This window comes from Malurus melanocephalus, unplaced genomic scaffold (genome assembly GCF_030028575.1).
Source record: "Malurus melanocephalus ecotype Western Australia unplaced genomic scaffold, MMel_1.1 scaffold_215, whole genome shotgun sequence".
Taxonomy (NCBI): Eukaryota; Metazoa; Chordata; class Aves; order Passeriformes; family Maluridae; genus Malurus; species Malurus melanocephalus.
The window spans coordinates 875,901-890,824 of NW_026623447.1; the positions used below are offsets into that span (position 1 = coordinate 875,901).

The following is a 14,924-nucleotide window of genomic DNA, read 5'->3' on the forward strand; positions in this document are numbered from 1 at the left end:
AAACACAAGCCTGGTGTATGGGGCAGCCTCCTAATGAAACACACAGAATTCAAACACTTGAGTCTGGATGAAATTAAATTACTAAACTYGTGACTGTATCCGAAGCTATCAAGTCTGTAGCAGCCTGAAGATTAAACAACAGCCATAGTCTTTTTGTTCATCTGGTTTTCCTTACCTAGAAGAGAGTGGTCCCAGAGGGGTTCTAAAGCAAGGTACTCCCCTAGGCCGCCTTTTCCTAAAAGCCTGCTCTATTAATTTGCTTTCAGAGGCAGGGTCTATCCTCCAGAATGAGCCTTTGCCTGGTTCTTCCTGGGAACGTGGTACTTTGATGAAATAACGATTCAGAGAGAGATTGTGACGTATTGAATTCTATGGAACATAAAAAAATATGTAGAATTCATATAACTTTTCCAAGTCAGAATGTGGCCTACTGCAGCAGTTTGTACTACAGGAGACTCGGGGTTCAGCTSTTTAATTCCTTCATTTAACAGAACTCAGAGCACTACCAAGCAGTGCCACAAACCTGAAAGGACTCTTGCATTTGTCAAATCTTTYCCCACAATTAAAAACCCAGTATGCTAATTGGAAATAACTGGAATCCCATTTACTTAATTCTCTCATGAGAAACACGGTGATTGCAACCAACTGTTTAGAACACTACAAATACTTGTGCAGAATGCAGTATTAAAAACAAGAATAAAAATGATCAGTGCTTGTACACCACCCTTCCCCAGGTGTCACAGTTCCTTCYGGGAGGACCAGCAGCACACAGCACATACTGATTCTGATCCTATGTGATAATCCTGTTACTGTTCCACAGTTCAGAAAGAAAAGGCTGAATCACACAAGTTCCAAAGGCAGCTGGATTGTTRTGAATTCACCCACAGTCCAGTCTGTCTCAATAAAAGGGCCAAGAATTTCATGTGGCTGTTAAAACACCAAGTGGCAGCAGGTCCTGAACCAGCTCTTCCAGATCTTTATTACCACAGTCTCTTTGCACGTTCCCATATCCTCAGTTTGGTGGAACATCCCTCCTCTCCTCCATCAGAGCAATGCACAAAACTGCTGACACCTGCAAGTGGCTCTATCTGTGCTTGGCTTTGCACACAGAATTTCTTTTTATTTGTTCATTTTTCAACATAGATAAACCCCAATATCTCTCTCAATATTATCATAAGGTACAACAAGAAGAGATTGATGCTAAGAATTCTCCCTGAAATACTTGTGGGGAAACAGAGGTAAATGGGGAAAAGCTTTATGTTAACAAAAGCTCTCAAAAATTTGGAAAGCAAATGTAAAACTTACTCAAATATCTGAGTTCATGACCCTGATGGTAAGTTTGGAAAACTTAAAGCACTGATTAYTATATATGATTTCTTAAATGCAAACTGATGAAACCAGAGATGTTTYTTTCCCTGCCAAAAATGGAAACATAACTAAAAAGATGCCAAGAACTTATTTAGAAATTGTATTTRTTTCTCCATATGCTAGAATAAAGGAGTAGATCCAAAAGTACCAGCTAAAATAAGTTCACAGAGAGGAGTCTTCAAATGCTCAACAAAATGAGACCACTGTATGATACAGGATATAAATACCTCAGTTTCTTAAGGTATGGGACTGAGACAGTATACATGTATTTGTACTCTGTTTTTAATAATAATATGTGCATATATAGCCTCAAGTAGGATTTGAAACACCTATCYGAAGTCACCCTAGCTGCAATCCAACTCCTAATGTGCAGAGAAGCTGGCAGAGCAGTGACTGCACAGCATCTGATTTTCAGCTTTTCCAATTGCTTCTATGAATAGCTGCTAATTAATTACTCCAGAGCACACTGCTGTGCCTATCACCTTGGCTTTGGGAAGCATTACACCCCCAAATCCACACCCTGTTCTATGGCAGAACTCTTTACCTCAGCATGACTATGTGTGTGTGTGTGTTGGGTTCATGATGCTCACAAAGCAACATCATACACACAGATACTCAAGGTACTGCAAAATAGGAAGCAAAACATGCACCAACATTTTATAAACAGAGTCTTGTTGCTAAAACAACATGACTGCAGCCAGGATACTGCACTGTTATGTGGGAAAGAGAAACAAAAGAGACTTCCCAGCCACAACAGCCAAGTCCTTGACTAACCAAACCCTTAGCAAACAGCCAGGAACAGCTACGTTCCCCACTAACCTTGGGAGAGTGATCCAACTTCCATTTRGGCCTTATGACAAATGAGCATGTGACTAATTCTTAAAAATCTCTTACTCTACAAGGATGGCTTGTATTCTTCAGTCTTCCACTTGTGCAGCCAGTGTTAACACCTCCTCRTTTTTCCTCTCCCCCAATCTCTCTGAATTTTACCTCCCTGAAAAGAACTGCAGATGTGGTCCTGCTGCAGAGAGAGCATGAACTGATACCCATGATGGACCGTGTGCTCCAGGCTCTGCAAACTGTGCTCTCTGGCCTCTGAGACACCCAGAACAGCACCAAAGGCACGGAGCCTTCACATGTGTCTGGGAAGACTCTGCCAGACTGATTTGTACTYGGTTAGTCATCCTGGCAAAAGCTGAGGCTGGTCTTGTAAAAATGAAAAGAAAGCAGAAATTAATTCTGCAGAGTTGAATGGTTTGGTCCAACTCAATACAGGAAYAGGCAAGTTCACAAATAAAACAGTGCATGAGCCAGTGGGAGATAATGACAGATAACACACTTGTTCCTTCATCGCTGCATAGGCAAGATCACTGTTTGCAAATGAAACTGAACTTAGAGCATTTAATATCTCAATTTTATCTCAAGATAGCAACGCGGATGTTTACACAACTGTAACTTACAGAACACGACACCATTCCTAGATAGCATACAGTATTCAAATGCAGKGCCAAATGTATTTTGTTTTCCCCAAAGTCTGTCTGCATCCCTACTAGARGTTTGGAGAACACCATTCCATCAATAAAGCAATGTTTCAAATACAGACTAATGTAAATTGCCCACTTTGTYGGGAAACTTACAGTCAGAAGAAAGACAACACACTCATTTGACAAAYTCTATTCCTGAAGGGTTGTGAGGCTTACCAACTGCCTGCTCATGACCATTTAAAGCTGCCAGTATTGTTCACAAGTAAAAAAAGTATTACAGAAATCAAAATTACCTGCCAGCCCTTGTCTGCTGTCCTGTAGTAGGGATAATTTTTAGTTATGTGCGTATAAATTCCATTTAGTGTAAGCTGCTTATCCGGGGCCATTGTAATTGCTTGGACTATTAACTGTGCATAGGAGTAGGGTGGCTTAGAGTCATCCTGGACAAAAACAAGAAAAGTCTRCATCAACAAACTTTGAAGAGAAACACAACTGCTTTCTAGATCAAGTCATAAAACATCATTAACTAGACTTAGGGCACTTTGGATGATCAAAATCTTGAGGCATAAAAGAAACTAAGAAAGCTTTGTTCTTCTGATTAGCGATTTTAAGATAACATGAATTTTGCAGATATGTATAACAGYGAAGAATTTTCAATAGCCTCCAAACAGATTTAAAACAGAGACTSCACACAGACCCTCCCCCAAACAGGAGGGGGATCAATCAATCAATCTCACATCTGATCACAAAATCCTGCACATTGTTTTTAAAGCCTGGAATGTTAAATTACCACTCAGTGCATACACTTTAGCAAACAAAATATCCCAAGTCTTATATTCACTTCAGGTGTAATTTCTGGGATTGGTTTCAAGCTGTGTTTACCTTTGGGCTGTCTCCCCCTGAAGCTTCCTTGTCGTTCTCTGACTGTGAATTGTCAGCCATCAAATGTAGGTCAGATGCTATTCCACGACTCATTTTGTACCCTGAAGAGCCTGCGCCGCGGGGGCTCGATGGGCAGGAATTTGCAGCACTGTAGAGCATAAAAAGAAGATCCTACTATTTTGTTATACAGTATATCACCACATTATGTCTCATCAAAAAGCTCTTACTGCAGCAAAGCCCCTAGCAGAGTGGCGAGGCTGCAGCTAAAGGTGTCAGGGCTCCATCACAAAGCACCCTCCACGCCTTGCTAACTCATCCACAGGAATCAGAACCATTGCAGGCAAAACTGGCAGCTACTGYTCAGCCTTTCCTCCTCAAAAGAGCAACGACCAACTGACTGATTAGGCTGTACTGTRTTTGTGGAAGATTTGCAAAAAGAAAAGTCCATCTTAACCGCATCAGCAACCACAATTTTTCAGACGCTCGTTGGAAACAAGACACACATCTTGCATAGAATTTCTGCCATATGCTTGTGTTCAGTCTGCTCAGAAAAAAACATCTCTCCTGTGTAGTGTTTCTGCACATTTGAGAAAAATATAGCAAGCAGTAAAAAAGGTTTGATTCTCATTTAAATATAACCAGTATTATTTTAAGGTTTTACAGGTGTGCGCACATACTTACACACAGAGATATGTACAAAAATCATAAACATACATAAATGGAATGCATCAGCACTGACTCAGCTGATTTAATGCAGCATTAGGCCAACAGAGCAGATACACTTTTAGAAAGCAAGAGATGGTGCCAAACACTRAAACAGTATCTCTTAACACTTCACACTTTGCTTTCCATCACAGAAAAACAGATAAAATTGTATAAAATTCCACTGGAACATCTTTCTATCAGTGGTCCCCTGCCTTGCAGAATCTGCAGGAACTGCAGCTGCATGATGCCAATTTTCTTCTATGATTTCCTTTTAGCCAAGAGGAAAGAGAAAATCAGCAGGTGAGGTCCATCCCCTTCCCCAGAATAATTTTGGCAGCTCTCTACAAGGACACACACTCTCTGCAATTCATACTGCAGCTGATTCAAGGCAGCCCTCAGAAATTCCAAAAAAACCTAGAAATCCCAGTAGCAGCACCTGTCCCCAAAACCAGCCTTATCTCCAAAGATAATCTTTAGTCTTTGAATCTATGGCMCAATAAATCAACAACAAACAAACTGGACAAGTTATTTAGATCTATACACTAAAACTTTAAGAATTTTACATCCATCAAGGTTTGTTTCTCTGCCTGGCTCCTCAAGTTTTTTGCTATCTCCTTTTTTATGTACAGAAACAAACACTACTGATTAGGCAATGTATACTTATACTGAAAGTATCAAAGCTTCACTTCACAAGAAATACACCAATGATTTGCTACTTCTGATACACTTACTATAAGAGAGAGATTGCATTTTTTAGGTGTTGTACAGAAGAATCTTTGATTAGAGCCAAAATGTGTAGCTAATTTATTTTTTTAGATATAGGTCACTGCTGCTCTGTGTTTTCACGTATCAGCTGACAACATCCCTCTGCTCTGCTCACTTTAGCATATATTGACAAAGCGACACATATGGTATAATCAAAGCAAGTTTACAAGTCTTCTACAAAACAGGATGCTTTGCAGAGAAACTGTCAAGCTTTGCTCTCAAAATAGACTCAAAACTGTCATCTTATTTTTTTTTCTGTAATAAACTACTCAACAGGTGCATRAAAGCCCTGAAGAGAATTACAAAATTCATAGCAAGGCAAAGACAGTGGTGATAGATTGGATATTATCTGAAATATTTGTGAGCTGCTCTGTCATTTCTTGGGCAGGATGTGTATTCCCTGAATTCTTATGAGAAGGCAAACCTGTTACACAGACTAGTCTAGATATCTTTCCTCTCTGCTTCCATCATTTAGGCAGGTGTCATTAAAAACTCTGAGATAAAGACCACGAGCTTGGCAAACATGCAAGAAGTCAATTATCCCTAGAATCAAATTTCATTAGCAAGTTGTACCTTTTTTAAAAGCAAGCATGGGCAGTTCTTCACTCGAGTAAAGATGCAGGAAGTGAGAGGGGACAAAACAGCTTCCAAAAGTATGTCCATGACTGAAACAACTTCCAGTGCCTTGACATGGAAATTTTGATCCTGATCTTTCCAAGAATTTGAAAAGTTCTATCTGAACTAATTTYACCCATTTACATGAGAGGGGTCGCTGGTGTTCCATTGAGTTTGGTCCCAAATAACAGGTGGGACAAGGGCTGCAATTACCAAAGGGCAAAGAAAATTCTGGATCACCCTCCCCGGGATCAGCCGTGCTGACACTGAGCTCTGCACCTCAGCCTGTATTTTAAGTAAAAGGTCAGCTTCCTTTCAGCAGTAACTAATCAATCACAAATCTGGAGTAGATCAGTCCATTTTCCACACTAATAGCAACACAAACCACCATTTTTCCTGATGATGAACTTCAGGAGGACAGTGACAAATCAAAATGTTTCAAAATGGTGTAATTTAAAATTGTTTCATTCGAAGAGTTGCCATAAGCACGCAAGAGAGAAAAAAGCAATTTAGATCGTTGGAATGCAAGAAAAATGCCAGGCAGGCTCCTGAGCAGCCTGTTACACATTTAACATGTTAAACCAGAGTTTCACAGAGTGTTCATGCAACTCTGTCAGCAGAAAGAGGCTTTCTTGAGGTAGGTAATGCTGAGCTTCAGCCAAACTTTAACCCCACAAGCAACATACTGAATGAGAAAGTTGTGCTGAGCCTGACTGTACAWGGCCCTGGTCCCACCTGCAGGGTTTAAATACCTGATAGTTCCTGTGGGAGAAGGGAGAGGGCTGATCAGGTGAGCCATGTTGTCTGGAATGTTTATTGTTAAGGGAGAGATCTGGGGTTGCACAGGCTTCACTGGGGACTCCGGGGCCTCCTGTTTTTCTCTCTTTTCATTGGACAGAGCTGTGAATGTTATCTTGATGTTTGTGCTGGGAAACCTGAAAGTACAGCTGAAAAATAAAAAAAAMAAMACAAAACAAATATATGAGCCACTTGTTTACAGAATGTAAGACTTTCTGCACACCTTGCACATCTCACCTCAGCTCATTTAGAATTTATAAGCTACAGTATCTTATGTAATTACCCACAACCAYCTTCATTTCACAGATCATACAGGGAGATCAACGTGACCAGAAAAAGATCCCCAGGTAAGCAACTGACATTTGTAAAGGAATACAAGCAAATGCAATTCTTTCTAATGAGGGCAGTTTGTGTATTGTCTCGAAATTTGAGGTTCATCCTGATCTTGCTGTAGCCCCAAAGCAGAGCTATTTTGAAGACAAAAGCCCATTATTTTATGATGCCAAGGAATGGCTTCAGCAAATGAACAAGTTGGTCTACAATAGCAGAATTAATCAGAAGCAAAAATGTTGGCCAATTTGAGGTCTAACCAGTTTCACAGACGGGTTTAAGAGAATTTGGGTTCTTTTCTCTTAAAATACCCATTAAATYAAACATATACCAATTCTAATTCTGCTCATTTGCAGAGTATACTGCYGCTTTAGCACTACATTCAAATACTTTTTCTCAGAGCTGAATTTAAGACCCAATTTCAGTAAACTGCCCATTTTCACGTATTACCAAGGATTATTTGCCTAAATTTAATGACTGACAATAAATTAACAATGTGCAACTGTTAAAAAATTTGAAAAATAAAATACAATGMATGTACCTTAGGATAATCCCCTTTCTACATCCCTGGGTACAGCATTTAGAATTGAACCCAATTAAACAGGATACGCTGCTTCAAAATTCTCAATAAATAAATTTGCTCTATCTTGAGCAAATAAGAAACTTAATTTTGTCTCAACAAAAGCATCTATAAAAATACAGTTCAAATAACTTTACTATCGCCTCATTCTTAAGTTGTTAGACTACACTGAGCACTAAACCCACAATGACATTTACACACCTCCCACATGATGAAAAGGACTTTCCAACGACACTATACTCAGAAACAAATCTCACAAAATGTTAGGGTTTGGGTTTGTTTTGCTTCTAAATGCTTCTAGGCAGATCCAGCTTTATACAGAAAGAAAACAAGCACATGCTGGAGCAGGRGGTAAGAAATGAGCTATGAATGCAAAAAACAGGCTGTAAATAAAAGTGATAATTTCTTTGGAAAAAAATATATAAAGTATAAAAGTGATGTAAGAATTGGCAGGAACACTCAGCTGCAGAGTAGCCTTAAAAATGAAGTCTCGTGTGTTTTAGCTTTCATATCTTAAAATGAATCTAAGGATGTTTATAGAACAAAGGCAGCATTTGATTTTCACTCTGTCCCTTGCCACATGCACCACAGTGGTTCTTTTCCCCTACAATACACACTCAAGGATCAGGAAAAAGAGAAAGAATTGACAGTGACCTTCCTTTTCTCTCTGTCTTACTTCTGAGTACGGACCGTGTCCGCATTTAACAGACGACCTATTTCTGAAACATGCTCARTGTACTAAATTAGGAACAGAATCTATGCCAAAAAACTGCACACGCATTTCAGCAAGGAAGTTAAATGGACCAATTTCTGGGTTGGGCTTTTTTAATATATTCWGTAACTCATTTCTTTGCTTTTTCCAGTAGAAAGTATTTTGTGCTTGTATCATTTTAAKGACAATGGAAAGGGGTTCTTGGTTGTTTTGCTAATAAAAATATTTTCTAAGCATTTCTTTTAACAACAGTCAAGTGTATGCAAAGACAATAGCCAAAGATTAAGTAAAAATACCTGTGAGAAAGTGAACAACATCTGTTTGACACAGAAACAGATTCAGTCACCTGCCCTATGTATTTCATGAGGCTATTCCATACTTGCAAATTTACCCAGATGCTTTAAGACCACATTTATTTCGACTCAAGAAAAATGTGAAAAGAACTGGACACTGCTTTAGGTGCTAATTCCCTGGTTCCAGTCCTTACTGTCTGGTAAAAAAACCAGGAACACAACACTGAGGAAGCAGAGTCTTCCCGTGACACGTCAGTGTGAGGATGGGCAGGAGGTGGATGGGAAGGAGTTGATCTTCACAAGTGCCAGGAACATGGAAAGACAGAAAACCTATACTCAACGATTCCTTTGATATCCATGTAGGTACATGTATACTGAAAATTTCCCTCCTTACCCTACTGCACCCCTGAATGCATGGTCTCCCTGTGGGCATCTCTGGCAAACAAGGCAAGGGCAGCTCTCTGASCCAGGGAACACTACAGGACAGCTTTCACAGCACAGAGAAGACATGGGGTTCTCAAATGTTCATCAAGGTTGGAAAAAAATCACCCACAAAAAGCAGCCGAAATGCAGGAGCTTTGACAAACTGGGGGACTCCAGAAGTTCTTCATGTGCCAAACAAATGTGGAATTGACAGTCATGAAAACCCAGATGCATCACCAGTGCYGTTCACATTTCCTACGCTGAGCCCAAAACGCCGGTGTAAGCAAGGAAGATACAATGTACTTAAAAATCCCCGTCTGGTTAGAGCAATAAACACGTGAATATTATCAAAAGACCACATCTGTCAATTGATTCATATCTGAAAACACTTTTTTAATAGAAGTGTATTTTTATAGCTGGAATTCAGCCARAAAGCAGAACAAAGAATGTATACTAACCAACAGAATTCCTGAATAAATTGCATTTATGCAAATGTATTATATTTACATCCAAAATCAAAGTACAGAACATGTTCTAATTTGATCAGAATCAAGTTGGTTTTGGCATATTCTTTAGTTATACAATGAACTAAATGAAAACCACAGAACACCCACAGGGAGAGACCTCATCAAACATTTAGTCCTCAACGAGCTCAATTGGATTTTACTCAGTGCTCAAACATTTAAAATAGTTTCACAATTCACTACCACAGGATGGCTGCTAGAGGAAAAACCCACTTACAAAAAAACCCCAAAGAAAGCAAGCAGTTTTATAAGCTGTCACTCTATGCCTCTTCACTCAACTCACCACCATCCAGCCTTTGTGGGATGATGCCATTCAGAGCAGGAAATCAAACAGAGCCACYGAGATTCAAAAGATTCCTAAAACCAAATGTTTGCAAACCATCCATGTTTGAACAGCTCTAAGATGGAGAGTGTGGCAGGTATCTACATGATAAACACAAACAGCACAACTTAGCTGATGTGCCAGCATTGTACTTTATGTATTTCAAACAACTATTCAGAGTATCTGCAATGATAYAATTTTGTACATTTATTGATGACAAGTCCATGTGCTTCCTACGGGGCATCACAACAGAGGCCATCGTGCGAGCCACAGAACCAAGAGGAGATGTCACAACTAAAATGCAACTCATTAATTATCCTTCTTTAAATAAACAAAATAACTGTGGGTTGACTATGGATAACAAACAAGCATCACAAAATTTCAAACTATTCCACAGAAAACTCTTATGTATCTGCAGTTCCCAGCCAAACACAGTGATGCTGATCCAGGCAGGACCTCTACAGACTTTAGGAACTCTGCAAGGTGTCAAAAGTGTCCCCATGTACAATGGGAAAAGTCTAGTTTTGTCACATCTGTATTTCTAATACTTTCTCACTTCCTCTCAGCAATTCTGTCCATACTGCAGGGAAAAGCTGATGATGCCCTTGYAGTTCTGCCTATGTGAATATACCATCTGATTCGAAATGAGGAATTTTGTCCTGTCTTTATCTGGGAAACCAAAACATAGCAGTAGGAATTCMATTTCTTCCCTGTACCTAAACCCTGCTGTGGCACCCAGTGCCTCAATATCCTTTGAATTATTCCAGTTTAATTGCCTTCTAAGAACCAGGACCAAAATCAGACAGAAGCTGCCATGCCACTTTGATCAGCAGGTTCTTTTATCACCACCTCCAGATTTTAYATTCAAATAGATTATAAAGGTTCAACAGTGATAACCCCTGAAGTCATGGTAGTTACAACTCCACAGTTCAWTTCTTTCACACCGACTGTGATACTGAACCCCTGTTAACTTAAAAGATCCCCTGAGATTTAAACAGATCTAAAAGAATAACAAGGTGCCTGTTTTTGAACTCTTGTTGATTTACTGAGAGCCAAGGACAGCTTCAACTTTTCACATTAAAAAGCCAAGACTCAAAAAAGAACCCAGTCAGCATCTGGGAGATTGCTTGTGTCGATTTTTGACTTCAAATACTTTCAAGGTGAACATGAAGCAGCATAACTCCCCACAAAGAGAAACAAAGGTCATTATCAACACCAACTGCACCACCAACACAGCTTTTCCACTTCAGTCTTCTCTGACAGTACGGCAGCCTGAGATGATACTATTTGCACTTCCTTCTGCTATTTTGATCAGTAAACKAACAAAACACCCTGGAAATCACCACACTTCAACCTCTGGTCTCCTTTCAGGGAAGGGAGATTTGAAASTAATCCATTTTCTAATTCCTCTTACCTACCTGCTTACAATCTATGTCCTAACTGGTCCTTCCACTTGCTCCAGTAAAAACGATTTTAACAGCCAATTTATTTATACTTCTGGTAGAAGATGTGCACACTGACAATCACCCACTCTGCATACTCCAAGGCCCACTTTTGAAATATTTRTATTTTAAAAGTCAAGCAAAAGTTGGGTTTTTACATATTTCAGACAGAACTAGGGGGAAATTGTGTTTGGAAGAGAGCTCTGAAAAGTGTCCAGCCCAGTCTCCAGCTCAATGCAGGGTAACTTCCAACTTAGACCAGGTTGCTCGGGGCCTTGTCTCTCCAAAATTYTGAAGCCTTCCAAGGACAGAGTTGGGCAACTCATTTCCTGTAATTACACTCTCAAGCAGTGCAGGGTGTTCCCATTTGTACACATTTAAATTCTGCATTGCAACTCCTACTGCTGCTTGTGTCCCAACTGTGAGCCTGCTGGGACAGCCTGGCTCCACTTATTCTTCAGGCAGGGGAAGGCTGCACTAAGATCCACCTTTGGGCCTCTCCAGGAAAAAAAATTAAATAAAATCGAGATCCCTTAACCTCTCCCTCTGCCCTGAGCGTTCCAGCAGCAAGTCCATTCAAGCAAGTGCCCACTGGAACATGGTGGTTGGAAATTACAATTTGATTGACTTCCTGCTAATGGGTAAATTTCAGTTTGAAAGCACAAGGACCCTAATTTCATCTTTTCTCCATTTGCTGCTTTATTTATCATTGATTCCATCACAATGGATTAATAGGATATTAATTATAGATTAAACAATATGTGGCTGTGATTTTAGCTGGTTTTTAAATAAACAAGACGAGCCTTAACGAATACAACAAAACAAAAGACGAGTCTTAATGAATACAACCAGAAATACCACAGAAGTGAAAAAACCTGAAAATTTTGAAGCATGATCACATGTCATTTCAGTCTCTGTAAAGCCTGTGCATGGCGCCTCCATGTGCTGGGAAAAGGTGCATCTCTAAAGAGCTGAGCTTGGCTCCTCATCCATCGAACTGACACACACAAAACAATCCTGCAACAAGAGATTGGACTCCCTGTCTTGGAGGCACCTGAAAGAAGTAACCTTGGTTAACCTGGAAAAAGCAACAATTCCCATAGCAAGGAGAAAGAGGCTGCTTCATTCAGCCTACCCTTTACACAATTACACTTTCTAACTTCCTCATCATCTGAATTTTCTRTCAAAAGGTTTCTGACTGCTCAGCACCAAGAGCAGGCAAACTAAATTATTCATGTTCAGAATTTATTTTTAAGACTTTGGGCTGCATTTAATTGAACTGGAAGTCAATATCACTGTCCATTTCTGGAACAGAGTCATCACCTTTAGAGCAAAAAGAATCAACAAACCCAAAACTTATTAAGAAGACAAATTGAACTGCTGACTTTATTTCAAGATAATCTRAAAGTACCCAACAGTTAAAAGTTGGGCTTCCATGCTAATAATGAAGGTAGATACATAAATCCATCCAAACAGTCATATATTGAGCAGCCACATGAAAACTCCCAACACTAAATGATTGCTAATAAAGATTATTAAAAAAAAACCACACAATTTTTTACATTGTCTTGACTCTTTAAACAGAAATAACTGTTCAGACATCTGTTTTACAAAGTCTTTCCTAGGATTRCATTTAAAAAGTGTAAACTTTGTCATCTCTAAGAGTACAGAAGTTATTACGGATACACTGAAAAAGGGTGATCCAGTGTAAAACTAGTCAGATTATAATTATTTTATTATCTTAAACAGGGAGAACTTCCTTAACGGGAAATTTGTTCATGTAGGTGCTTGCTCACCTGCTTGAGGTGCCACCTTGTGCTGCAGTCAGAGATTTTAGCTTTAACATGGCATTTGTAAASCTTTCCACATTGCTGGCAATACAAGTAGTATCTGGTTTTCTCTATTGATGGGGGACTGGTGACCAAAAAAAATTATTTATTTATATTAATGTAACACAAAGCCCAGCACCTCTAGTAGATTTTTAGAAAGGAAGTTTTTGATGTCCTCCTGCTTGCAGCTGACCACAGCCTGTGAGAAACTACCCCAGCCAGAACATGGCACCACTTCCTACAGGGCCATGTCCACATGCACTGTGATGGGATGGATTCCTCCTCCTCCTCCCTACTTTGAAATTAAGTCCTGATGTGSCTAATTTACCATAAATTTACATTCAATTATGTTTGGCCATTACTAGTCAGGACAYTCCTAGAGGTTACCAAAAAAGCAACTGCCCTTTAAAGAGTGGCAGCTTTTCCCTCTGGGGACYGAATCCTGACCTCACGCGTGTTCCCCTTAATTCCCTGTATCCTTTGCAATTGATTTCTGTGGACCAAAGATCAATCATTGCACAGCATGTCCTGCACACAGAACGGGAGAGCTTCATGGCACGCTCCACCTAATGCCATAAGGAACAAAACACTYGCAGAGTTTTAAACCAGCAATCAGGATTTTTGTTAAGAGTACTAGGCATGCTCTTCACAAGGATTTGCGTGTTTTTACAGGTGTGCCATTGCTGTCTACACAGCGCCACCAAACAGCATGGAAAATACCCTAAAGAGCAAGATTACTGATCCACCTATCTAYACTCTCAGATCTCTTAAGATTCAMAAGCAAGGATCTATGCAGCAYCAGAAGTGATGAAATACTGCTGTAKCATCAYGTTAATTCAAGTTGGCCAATAAAACACTTGTACCAAATTGTAAGCAAAGGCTGGAAATACAATCTAGCTGTAAATTAATGGCTCCCCCATGGGAAACCTCAGTTACAGACTATCCTGCTCATGCTCGAGCAAGTGCATAAGAAGTATGTAAAGTTGATGTTTGATATTCCTTACAGGAACGGTGCTGACCTGCCTCAGAAGGGTCTGGAACAAGCCTGTCTGCATCAAAAAATGATCCTATGACAGCAGAATATTGATGACGACAGCAGGAACATTCCTGAACCACCAGCAGCAAATACAAACTGAGTAATAAACACATGACCCCATCTGAAATGGTGCTCAGCTTGTTCCCACTCGGAGAGCTGACGTCATGAGAAACTGGGCATGTTTAACCCTGTATTCACAGCAGTTTCTCTGAGGGTATTTAAGAGATTAGACTGAAAAGTGTGCTGAACTTGTTCAGTACAGCAAATTTTGCTGCAAATGTAAAGGATTCTATTAACAATTTGAAGCTGATCTCACTCCTCTCCTGCATAATTATGATACAGAAACGGGCATTAACAGTTTATCACAGATTTTCAAAGGTTCTTGTTTTAGCAGCCAGGATCTCTATTCTTTACATACCAACCACAGAACATCGGTACTGATCAGCAGCAAAAACATTTAGGTTATCTTACAATCATGGCAATATGCTGTGGTTAATTAAAATTACCTATCTCAAAATCACAAATTTCCATTGCATTCTCCTCTAATCTTAAAAGGCAAAATATTTAAACCAGCAAGAAGAAAAAAAAAAAAAACAGAAACCCAAACAAAACATACAGAATTTCAATGCAGTAGCCCTGCACAAGCTGCAGGACTGAGAAAGCACTTGGCCTGGAGGCAGGAGTGTAGGCAGCAGTTACTGTAGAAACCGAGCTCTTCCCTGCTTTTCTCTGAGCAAAAGAAAGACACAAAAGAGCTGGAAAACAGCGATCGATGGGAAGCAGCTTATAAAGCTGCTTGTCACATCTGCTRCAGGA

The 14,924-nt window shown here is 39.8% G+C and overlaps 1 protein-coding gene across 1 annotated transcript in view; it reads right to left on the reverse strand.

The window, feature by feature from the left end:
* FOXK2 (forkhead box K2) overlaps positions 1–14,924 on the reverse strand; it is a 44,773-nt gene that overhangs the window by 6,163 nt on the left and 23,686 nt on the right. The window contains exons 2-5 of the mRNA XM_057374064.1: positions 6,572–6,766; positions 3,735–3,882; positions 3,146–3,292; positions 176–369 (exon numbers count right to left, since the gene is read on the reverse strand). Coding sequence (XP_057230047.1) covers positions 176–369; positions 3,146–3,292; positions 3,735–3,882; positions 6,572–6,766 — 684 coding nt within the window. The remainder of the gene's footprint in view (positions 1–175; positions 370–3,145; positions 3,293–3,734; positions 3,883–6,571; positions 6,767–14,924) is intronic.